Here is a 12,613-nt window from a genome sequence, read left to right on the forward strand (position 1 = left end):
AAATAATGATGATATAGAAAGAGAAAAAATTCACATTTAACTCTTTCACAGAAAAACTAAAACTTTCTCTAATTTTAAGTATGGGAATGTTTATTTACTAACTAGCTATGTTGCTGCATAGATTGCCCATTAAAAAATGATCTAAATGTTTTCAGGTTCGAGTTCTAATTTCTTGTAAAGCAGAGAAGCTTTATATTTCTAAAAATTATAATCAACTAAGGAGTAGTCATTCTAAATTAAAATTGCTATTTTAAATTTATTAATAATTTTTGGAGTTCTGGAGTGAGGAGGCAAGAAAAGACTTATTTCAAAAGCACACAGTATTTACAGGACAGAATTTGAATCAACTAACTAATCAAGAACGCTGTGAAAATATCAGTGAATCTACATTATCCTTCTTTAACCTTCATTTTTAAAAGCCGTAGTTGAGCTTTTTATTTTATACCTACACTAATTTCTAGATCAGCAAACTGTTTTAATTTTAAATTTGTTTGTAGCACTCACATACTGGCTCATGTATTTTACTCTAAGCATAATTTTAAACGTTCGTAATTCATGTTAATTGTTTAGGTGTACTCTGAAACGTTGTATAAAAAGTATTCTGATTTCTCTAGCCTCCATCTTCCAAGAAGAGTGATGGTTCTGGGACATACACTAAGTTGCAGAATACCCAGGTGAGGATCATGTCTGAGAAGAAGCAGAGGAAAAAAGTGGAATCAGAAAGCAAGCAAGAAAAGGCGAATCGGATCATATCAGAGGCCATAGCAAAAGCAAAGGAACGTGGGGAACGCAATATTCCACGAGTAATGAGTCCTGAAAACTTTCCTAGTGCTTCAGTTGAAGGAAAAGAGGAAAAGAAAGGTAGACGGATGAAATCCAAGCCAAAGGACAAAGAGAGCAAAAGAACAAAAACTTGTTCTAAGTTAAAAGAGAAGGCAAAAATTGGGTAAGTTGGTTAAGAATTAAATTTAATTCCTTTGAATTTTTTTTGTCAAAGTGCAGTGTGTCTCATCTTTTACTTTTGATTTGTGTTATGTATTTACTCCCACTCTGAAGTTTTAAGTTGTTGGATACTGTGTATACCTTATTTCCTTTTCTGAATGAATTGGGAAATATTCCAAGATTTACTGTGTTTTACAGTTCTGTGAACATAGCTTTTTGTACATTAATAATCGTAAAAGGAATTTAAAATAGGAAAATATTTCATACATAAAAGAGAAAAAAAGAAAACAAAACCAAACCCATTTCTGTGCCAGCTCCAAATTCACTTTCTTTACAGAAAGTGCCTTGAAATCTTGTGTAAGATTGCCTTACCTCTTAGTTGTACTTCATCGGGCACCTTATGGTTTGGAAATGTGAGATACAATCCTTTCTAATAAACCCACAACTTTGGACTAAACGGAATGACAAGAAAACTAAGACCATTTAAATCAACGATGAGCAGCTCTCAGCTCTTACTGGTCTACTCCCTCACGGTCTTTCTGACTTACTTTATGTAATAAAGAGGCCAGGTGAGGATTAATGCTCCAAGAGAATTATAAGGCCAAGGAATTGCTCTAGAAGGGTACATTAATCATCGGTGTTTTTATTTGACTGCTCATCGGATACATTAAAAATATAAAATATAATAAATGTTAATATTTGTATTATATTTAAATTTTTGCATGCAGGGGTAAAAATAACCTAAGGCTGCGACAGTTTAGAATTATTTTTGCAGGAATATTTGATCATTTTTGAAAGCTTTACGTGAAATTTTAGATAAAGGGTTTAATCTGTTTTCTTTTTTCTCGCACAAAGTACACAGTAAAGAATTCCTTTATTATGAAAATCTTCATTTTCTTAAGAAATAATTTATACATTATGTAGATATTTAGAACTAATACAAATTTGTAAAACAAATTAATTCTCAGCATTTTAAATGCAGTCACCAAACTGAATTATATTGTCACATCCTGATTCCTTTCAGTCCAAACCATTAAATAACAGGGGCTCTTTTGCCATAATAGAGCAGTGACTAATGTTTGTGATTTTTGCATTTTATTTGCAGGCAGCAAAAATGAAATTTGAAAGTTAAATTTCTGCTCCTTTTATATTTAAAGGTTTTGGCATGAAAATATCTTATTTTTCTAATATTATGTCTAGTTTTAATTAGGAAATCCCATATTTAATCCCATATTTAATCCTTTAATGTATTAAGAGTTAGTATAATTAAAGTTTTCCAGTTTTAACTTGTACTATTTGGAAGGGCATTTAAAAAATAATGCACAAACCAAGAGAAACTGGTAGAGAAACTTCAAAAGTTACAATAAGTTTAAGTTTGGGAGGGAATAGGTAGAGGCAAAAGATACCAGAAGTGAATCTGTTTCAAGAAAAACAATATACGTAAGGGGAAATTAGAAATGATCATAATAGAGAGAAACGTGGATTTTTGAAATGTGAATATGGTAGGGAATAGTAATATATTGCAGTAGAATGTCTGACTTATCTGTGATATTTATATTTTTGTTAGAAATAGGTAGATTATTAATAACAAATGATTTTAATATTGCACAGTGTTGATCAATTTAGTAGTTTTATTTTTAGAGAGAGCGTTCTTGAGAGAATAAGTGAAAATTGTATTGGAAAGATAAATACATGGCAAGACACTGAGCAGTTGCTAGAGAAAAACTTGTTGAAAGTATAAGAGTATCCTTTTGATAGAGGAATTAATAAGTTGCAGCCAAGTAAAGTAAAATGGAAGTAAAATGGAAGCTCGCCTTATATATTGTTATTAAACTGTTGGAGTAAAACAATGACTTCTTGGTCATCTTTATCGAAGACAAAAGTTGTCATGTTGGAGGAAAACATAGTTGGAAATGAAATTCATATACAACCCAAAGTTCCTATACTAGTCAATTGAAATATTACTGTACTTTCCAATAAGCTGCTATATTTAAATTTGACAAGTTTTTAATTTCTGTGTGAAGTCATTTAGATAGTTAAGTTTAGTTGCATAATTTTAATTAATAGCATTTTATGATATATTAAACATTTTCTTGTGAAAGTTTTATTTTTCTGTTAGTTTGAGAACAGTTGGGCTATTGCTACTATCAAATGACAGATACCAGATAAAGCTGAAGGGAATGTATGCTGGAGCTTAACCACCAGCAGTGTGAAATAGAAATTTTGAGAGTAGCTAAATTTGGAAACTAAGCTATAGTTGATGCATAGTCAGAATTGGTGTTCATTTCATCCACCCCACATGTGATTTGTTACAGTCTAGAAAGAAGAAAACTAGTACCGCTTCTGCTTGCTAGTGTGCTCGAGACCTTTTTTAGCACTTCTGCTACTCTTGTAGATTAATTTTTTAAAAAGTACAAGGAAAAAAGAGCCCTTTTCAGAGCACTTGTGTACAATCTCATCTTTGCACCTCTGTGAATTACATTGGCACACAGTATGCTAATTTGGTTAAGTTTTTTGGCTTTGGAGCCAGGAGCATTTGTTCAAATGCCAGTTTTATCACCTATAAGCAGTGTGACCCTGTACAAGTACTTAACCTCCCCAAGCTTTAATTTCTTCCGTGTAAAAAGGGGATAATGATAGTACTTGCCTCATGGTGTTATTTTGGGGATGAAATGATTTAATAGCATTTAAAGCGTATAGAGCAGTACCCAGAATTTAATAAATGTTAGTCGTTATTTCTGAAAACATAAATAGCATGTAGCTATTTAGAGAGAAGTCTGCGGCCGGGAGCCACGCCCCTTTCTTCAAGCCTAAACTTTCACTCATATGCCTAGGTTCTCTTTCCATTAAGGCTCTGTTCCTAAATAAGACCAGTTAAAAAGTTAGGCAGGCAGTGCTCACTTCAGGAGCACGTCTACTTAAAAAAAAAAAAAAACCAACAACAGAAAAACAAAAACAGCTGCTAATTGTTAAGAGGGTAATAGGTTAACTTATTAATGGCTCTTTTCATATAAGCATGATGCTGTTTATCAGGTAGCTAGGGTTGCATTTAGGAGAGGTAAATTTTGTTTGAAATTTGCCTGGAGCTTGAAAGGTTGCCCAGGGTTATGTGGAAGATGGTGAGTTGAAATGGAAATGGCAGGTGTAAAAGAGTGAGGTAGGGAAAGAGCCTTTTCTACTTTAATGTTGGTCATGTTCTTGGCAGTCAGGTTCAAACAAGTTGCCTTTCAACTAGAGTAGCAGATTTTTTTTTTTTTTTTTTAAAGATTTTATTTATTTATTTGACAGAGATAGAGACAGCCAGCGAGAGAGGGAACACAAGCAGGGGGAGTGGGAGAGGAAGAAGCAGGCTCATAGCAGAAGAGCCTGATGTGGGGCTCGATCCCAGAACGCCGGGATCACGCCCTGAGCCGAAGGCAGACGCTTAACCGCTGTGCCACCCAGGCGCCCCGAGTAGCAGATATTTCTTTAGTAATAGTAGGTGCATAATAGATGCTCCATGAATGGAATGGAATGAATTTTATGAAATGAATGAATGAGTAGGAGGTTAAATATTAAATGTTACCAAATGGCTGAATTTGATTTGTTAAATCAAAAACAGAAATGGCAAGCCAATCCTTCACCGAAACCACAGGGACATAGCTAATGGTTTGGTAATAGTAGAGAGTTAGATTCTAAAATAAATTCATTCTGTGACTTCGAGTAGAATTTTCTTATGGTTTTTATGTGTGATTTGAGATTATATAGTAGAATATCACATGATTTAATTGGGGCATTTTTAAATTTATGGTTTATAACGTTAACATTTAAATTATGTTTCCACGTTGTCAGTTAGAATTTAATTCTGTGTGTTACAGCTTATTGGACTGGCATAGGTAGAATGATTTTGATACTTACAAATGTTTTGTGGCCCTATAAATTTAGTCAGTCCTTCATGATTAAACTTGATGTGTTTTTTTCGTATTATTCATAATTATTCTTTCTGTATGCTAGATATCAGGTGGCTAGAAATAGCTTTTCTCTTGAGTGAAAGCGGAAAATTCTAAATTAGGAAATATTTATCAAAGTCAAGTAGAAATTAAGGACATCATATTATAAAGAAAAACAATAAAACATAATTAAATTTTGAAATTATATTGTGCCCTTTTTTGCTATAGTTTGTTTGAAACCCCAAAAAGGAAGAAGAAAAACAACGTTAATTACCTTGCATCATACATATACATATATATGTGTGTGTGTGTTTTTTAAATAAAACTAACGTGTGAGTTTGTCTATATGCATGTCTACAGAGATACATTTATATCTAAATAATAAAATATATAAGGGAAAAAAATGAATTAACAAAATCTGAGGGAAGATATAATGAATCATCAGAAATTGGGAATTATCACTTCATAGTCCGTGTTGTTAATAAAGTGACAAATGAGACCCTGATTGCATGTATTCAAAATAGTAAGAATTTAATATCCAGAAAAAAAACGTTGAAAACATGTATGGTACAAATGTATTATTTTTTTAATTATTAATCATATGTCAGTAGTCTATAAAGTTTCTATAATTTTTAAATGCCAGACAGGTAACATGTTTTATTGATTTCACTCCTTAGACCTAAACTTAAACTCAGTGAAAATCTGAAACACATTCATCTGCAGAAAGAACTGATACAGCATACATTATTTGTTATGAATTTAATGAAGATTTGCAGTTCCATTTTTAAGGAGTATACCTTTACATAAAATGTTTTAGTAAGGTCCGTCAGTGGCAAACAATGTGTTGTATGTATTTCATTGAATCTAAGATGTCGTTGATTATAAGGCACACCATTATTTTATGTGTCAGTAAGAAAGGAAAAAAAATATTGCCAGTTAAAACTATGGCATGTGTTTGATTATTAAATGAATCTCAATTTCATAGATGTTAATATATAGGGAAAATATCTTAGAACCACTGAAGTGAAGTTTTTGATTTAATGCTCTTACTCTGTCAATGTTTTCCAACATAAGCACCCTTTTCTTTAAAAAAAAAAATAAGTATTTTTTAAGAATAAGAAACTGTGCTGATAAATGTCTTGACTATGATTATTAATACTTAGCTAATACTTGCATCCTTAGTAACTGTATGAAACAACTCAGTGAATTCAACTTTTTAAAAAAATCCTATCCTTAAACAGGAAGTGATTTATAGTCCAAGTTAGCAAGAACATACAAGACAATGTTACTTACACAAACTGAGATTAACTAAAATAAAGAACCCTTTTAAAACTTGCTTTTCCCAGAGGAGTTTAAGCTGGAGTCTTGAGTTGACCCTTAAAATGGAGAAATTTCACCAGATTAAGTGTTTTCTTAAAAAAAAAAAAAAAGTTTATGTTTTATGACTTTAAAAATAGCCACAGTGTCTTTCACTTGGCTTGCAAAGAAAAACATTATAATGTGAAATCGTATTTTTGCTTGTTTCCTTCACTTATGATGAATTGGATGCATTAATTACAACAAATGGACTAATTGGGGAAGATTCATTGTTTGTCCAATTATTGCAATGAGAGAATCAACAGGGGGCAATTACAGATTGACACTGTGTAGAATGCAGCTTGTTACCCAGCCTCTGCTAATAAACATGTGGGCAGGATTCAGATGAGTGCATAAATTACATCTGAAAATCAAATATAGATGTCAAGTATAAACACTGAGGTTTTCTAGTGCAAATGAATTAACATTTCAAATTTATACTTAGTTTGAAATTGCCCTTTGCTGTCTGAAACAAGCTATGTTTTTTTTTTTTTTTTTTTAAATGATTTTTTATTATATTATGTTAGTCACCATACAGTACATCCCCGGTTTCCGATGTAAGGCTTGATGATTCATTAGTTGTGTATAACACCCAGTGCACCATGCAATACGTGCCCTCCTTACTACCCATCACCGGTCTATCCCATTCCCCCACCCCCCTCCCCTCTGAAGTCCTCAGTTTGTTTCTCATAGTCCATAGTCTCTCATGTTTCATTCCCCCTTCTGATTACCCCCCCTTTCTTTATCCCTTTCTTCCCCTACCGATCAACCTAGTTCTTATGTTCCATAGATGAGAGAAATCATATGATAGTTGTCTTTCTCTGTTTGACTTATTTCACTTAGCATCATTTCCTCCAGTGCTGTCCATGTTGTAGCAAATGTTGAGAACTCGTTCTTTCTGATAGCTGAGTAATATTCCATTGTATATATGGACCACAACTTCTTAATCCAGTCATCTGTTGAAGGGCATCTCGGCTCCTTCCACGATTTAGCTATTGTGGACATTGCTGCTATGAACATTGGGGTGCATATGGCCCTTCTCTTCACTACGTCTGTATCTTTGGGGTAAATACCCAGTAGTGCAATGGCTGGATCATAGGGTAGCTCAATTTTTAACTTTTTAAGGGACCTCCACACTGTTTTCCAGAGTGGCTGTACCAACTTGCATTCCCACCAACAATGTAGGAGGGATCCCCTTTCTCCACATCCTCTCCAACAATTGTTGTGAAACAAGCTATGTTTTGATATTTAATTCTTTTACTTGCCTGAGTATCTGTTGCCGCAGTTTGCTAACATTGATAACAGATCCCTTTAATGTTTAAAAAAAACAAAACTTGCAAAAAGCCTTTATTATTCATATATTCTGTATCTGGCACTTTACTTTGGTGATATTTCTGAGAATAGCAAACTGTCAGTTTATTTGAGGAATGTATCTATAATGAACTTTTGGTTTCATTTATAATGATATTTTATTTTAGAATTCATATAGTAGACTCTTTGTGATCTGTGATGGAAGAATGGAATGCTTTTTGGTAATTGGGTATTTTACTTAACTGATTTCATTTTATTTTTTCTACTTTTGGATCATCCGATTTCTCTCACATAATATTTATGGCAAACATTTGTCATTATACAGGCAGTAGAGATTTCTGGTTGTTTGAAAATCAGATAAACTTTAACCTTAATAATTTACTAAAAGATAATAATAGTTTCGTATTTCTCTGTATCCATTAAGCTATGTATATTTATTGACATTAAGTAGCTATTGACTGGTTGAAATATAGTGTCGTTTTATTTTAAAATCAGTAAGATGTTGGAAACAGTAGACTAGGAGTAAAGAGACCTTTATTGTCTTTTACTAAACTGTGACTCAGACATTTTACTTCACCTTTTGGAACTAAAGCTTCCCTATTAGTATATTGGGACTAGCACCTTACCTGTCTCAGAGCTTTTCTCTGAATCAACTGAGATATTGTAGGCAAAAGCACTTTGGTGTGTTTTAAGTTGTCTATAAATATAAAATCGTTTTATTATCCTGAATATTTGTTTTTAGAGTTTTCTATGATAAGTCTGAACCAGTGGTTCCCAAACCGGTGGAACATCAGAATTTTTTAGGGAATTTTTTAGAAGTCTGATTGGAGTCCCACTTAACCAAATCAGAGGCCTGGGGTTGGGACCTACAGATCTGTTTTTGTTTTTGTTTTTTAACTTTTTACTTTGAACTAATCTCAGACTTGCAAAAATAGGTCAGAGTTCCTTTAGGCTCTTACCCGGCTTCTTCAAATGTTAACATCTTATATAACCAAAGCATGATTATCAAACACAGAAAAAAACACTTGTACAATTCTATTAACTTAGAAACCTCATGCAAATTTTGTTAGTTGTTCCATTTTTTTGGCCAAGATTCTACATTTCATTGTACTGTCATCTCTCCTTACACTCCTTCAATTTGGGATAATTCCTCAGTCTCTGTCTTCTGTAATGTTTTTAGTTTTGAAGCATACTGGCCAGTGATTTTGTAGAATGTCTCTCAGTTTGGATTTGTCTAATATTTTCCGATTAGGAATCCTTATTTTTAACAGACAGCCTTCTAATGAAGCCTGCCTCTCACACATTTAGGAATTACTCATCAATACCAACCTAATCTTTGTTCACCTTTGTAGTATCACCTATGTGCCATTTTAGAACTTTACAATAAACTAGTATGACTTCATTGTTTCCAAGAATCAGTGTTCTGTGTAAGTAACCCTAGTTTTTAAATCTTAAAATATGTCTTTATTTTACTCAGAAATATGTCAGTCGAGCATGACTTAATGTTTTAGAATCACCTTTTTCCTACCACGGAAATGTACTGTTTTTTAACAGAAAGGGCATGTGTAAATATTTTGAAATTTGTAAGGTTTAGTAGGAAACTACTATATCTGAAATATCTCTACAAACTTAAGATTTTAAAAAGATTTTTGCACAGAGTAAGAACAGTTAATGTGTTTGTGAGATAAGATGCTCTTCTAGGCTCGTAGAACAACCTTGGAAGAAAATACAGAATATATGGAAAACACAATTTAAAAGGTCCTTTTTTGTTTTGAAGAACATTTGCAAATAATTAATATAATGAAGACTTATCCTAAGGTATTACGGGCAATGTTTTTGCTAGGACTTACCCTCCTCCACTAAAAAGGGTAGGTATCTAAGATTGATAGGGCAGCACTTACCAGTATTTCTTTTCTAGAGATTTAGGTAATATTTATCTATAAATATGTTTGAGCAAATGGCGGAGTGCATCAAATATATATTTCTACTACCTGATTTTACTTAGAGTTATCCCTGATCTTGCCACTGAAGACCAGCCGGACAAGTGCCTTAGGCCATATTATATAATCACAAGGAGCATCATGCTTACCCTTAGGAGGAGGTTTTTACTGGAAGAGGAGACTTCTGGGAAACTAATAATGTCTTGTTTCTTGATCTAGAAGCTGGTTACACATTTATGTTCATTTGAGAAAATTCACAAAGCTATTCTCTTTTGATGTGTACACTTTTCTGAACTTACATAATACTTTCATATTAGAAGACTGTTAGGTTTAGGGAAACATTTGGGAACATTTGAGAGCTTCAGTTCAAGCTCTGGAGTGAGGCATACTTAATTTCTATCTCTAGTCCTGCTATCTGTGACTTTGACCAAGGCATTTAACTTCCCTAAGCCTCCATTTCCTCTTCTTATAAAATGCTAGTATTCGCTTCTCGGAATTGTATGAACATCGAATGAGAGAATGCTTGTTAAAGTCAGTAGACACTGCCTCCATAGACACTGGGTAAATGGAAGCTTTGAAAATGTAAAGGAGTTCCAAGAGTTCAGATAAGAGTGGGTTGAGATCTGAAAATGAAACAGTCCATATAGACGACTTTTTTAGGAACTGCAGATGAGGAGGAGGAAGAACACGATCCTGTGGTATCTAATAGTAGATATGACCTCAAGGGAGAGTTTTATTTTAGCAGGGAAACCAGAGTGAGGAAAAGGGACCAGAAGAGGGAAGAAATGACCAGTGAAAGTGGTGGGAGGGAATGAAGTATAAATGTGGTTGGTTCCTTAATGTTGTTTCAGAATATCTTTTTGTACTTTCTGATTTCCTGGTTCCAACTTAAGTTGTGTTTGTACTCTTATTTGCTTTCTTCACATAGTCCTAAGTCTGCAGGTGGGATACTGGTAAAAATTCTCCTTCTGTTGAAGGTGATAATCATGCCATACAAGAATAATCTGGGAGTAACTCTTTCTAGAAGTTTCTTGCCTCACATCTAATCATCCAGTCAGTGACGATGTCTATTGATTCTGCCTCCATCCTAAAGTTGTGCTTTTCTTTACCTCTTCACCCACACAGCCATGGCCCTGTGTTGCACTCTTCATGTCTCACTTGAGTTGTCATTTGCCTAACTGCTGGTTTCCCTGCCTTGCGTTCCTCTTCTTCTAGTTGCATTGCTCTCTTGTTTGAAATTGAGATATAATTGATGTTTAACATTGTATTCACTTAAGGTGTACAACATAATAATTTGACATGTACTATTGGAAAACTGTGGCCACAAAAGTGTAGTTAATATCCACCACCTCACTGGTTACAAATGTTTTTTCTCATGATGAGAATTTTGAAGATTCACTCTCTTTTAGCAACTTTCAAATATACAATGTAGTATTGTTAACTATAATCACCATGCTGTATATTAACTCTATAGAACTTAATTTGTGTAAAATTCTCGTATCTTCCAAACGCTTTATTAATTGTTGTCACGTGTTCAGAGTATCTCCCAGCCATTTGTTGTCAGTGGTGAACAAGACAGATTCTGTTTCAATTCCTGCCCTGTGGAGCTTAAAAGCTGGCCTTAAGCTAAAATGTTAACTCCTTACATGTCATACAGATCTTCTGTGATCTTCACCCTATCTCGATGACCGTCTCTCTGCTTCCTCCTCCTGCAGTGCTTTGTGGATCTCTGACATGCTCTAGTCACTGCACATTTCTCTCATTCTTCTCTAATATCCCCCCTACCTGGAATGCACCCTCTGTCTTCTTTCACTACCAGTTGAACTCCCTTTTATCATTCATTTCCTATCTCAAACTTTACCTTTTCTGTAAAGGTACTCTGTTACAGTAGACAGAAGCACTTCTTTTGTGTTCACATTACATTCGGTACTAACTTCCACTTCTGCGTTTGAACCATGTTCATATTTTAACAATGATACTTTAACGTTAGGGACTGTGTCCACTTTATCTTCAAATCCTAGAACTGAGGAGTTTCTGACATATAATAATTAGAGGTTGGTTCTGAAATTACTGTGTCAGGACTTAACTTATTTGCATTATCCCATTTAACTCTCAACAACGGTACAGGTAGCCATTATAGGATCCCTATTTTCCCCGCAGGGAAACTAAGGCTAAAAGAGATCAAATAATTTGCCAGGTGTCTTACAGATAAGCAAATGGTAGAATCAGGTTTGAAATCTTTGATGCTCTGATTTCAAAGTGTGTGCTCTTAACCTCCGGGTCCTCCCACATTAATAAATAATTGTTGAAGAAAATTCTTCTATCTTTCTGATACATCATACTTGAAAATATTTTGGGAAATTTTCTCTGTTTGGGAATATAGATATCTAAAATAGAATTTCCCTGATTAGCAATTAGCATGGTTTGTGATTAGTGTGGTGCTTCAAAATCATGCTCTCTCATCTGTTGAACCAGAATAAGGAAATGTGGGAGCTCTGTACTTTCTACCTCTGATCAGGAAAAAAACTGAAAACACATTTTCATTTTAAACGTTTGTATTTGATGTACGTGTGTATAAATATTAATGTGCATATATACACATATATATATATATGAGAGAGACAAGCAAACTGGAAATATAAAAAAAGAGTTTTTAACTCTTTAGGAACATATAGTACAGTTAAGATAAGCCTTAGCATAGATGAAATAATTAAAGAACAATTCATTGTTAAAGTGTTTTAAGCAAGGGAGAAATTAGGATAAAAAGTAGTAGAGGCTCCTAGGGAATAGGTGGGATATAAGGACATTAAGTGCAGTTTGAATTTAGCAAGAGGTAGAAGGGGAAAAAACCCTCATCCCAGATCTACAAGATAATAAATGAATTATTTTAATTACTAAATGCAGTTATATCACCTGATATTTTTTTTCCGTGAAAAATAATTTTGAGCCCAAGAAACAAATGATAGAACCTGACTGCCTTTCTGTGCTTAAAAGCATGTTAACAGTAATAATGGTTTGTGTTTGTTCCATTAGAATGCAGTTCTTGTCTTGAAAATGTCATTATGGATTTCATGATAATTATCCTCTTTGGTTGAACATTCATGTGATATGAAATGGAGAAAAGTTTATCATGGC

The 12,613-nt window shown here is 33.7% G+C and overlaps 1 protein-coding gene across 1 annotated transcript in view; it reads left to right on the forward strand.

Annotated features, from left to right (window-relative positions):
* The window catches only part of CHD9 (chromodomain helicase DNA binding protein 9), a 214,081-nt gene that overhangs the window by 116,507 nt on the left and 84,961 nt on the right, over positions 1 to 12,613 (forward strand). Inside the window, 1 exon segment of the mRNA XM_040633303.1 lies at positions 615 to 946. Within this exon segment, the coding sequence (XP_040489237.1) occupies positions 615 to 946 (332 nt within the window).

The sequence above is a fragment of the Ursus maritimus genome, unplaced genomic scaffold, assembly GCF_017311325.1.
Source record: "Ursus maritimus isolate PB19 unplaced genomic scaffold, ASM1731132v1 scaffold_19, whole genome shotgun sequence".
Lineage (NCBI taxonomy): Eukaryota > Metazoa > Chordata > Mammalia > Carnivora > Ursidae > Ursus > Ursus maritimus.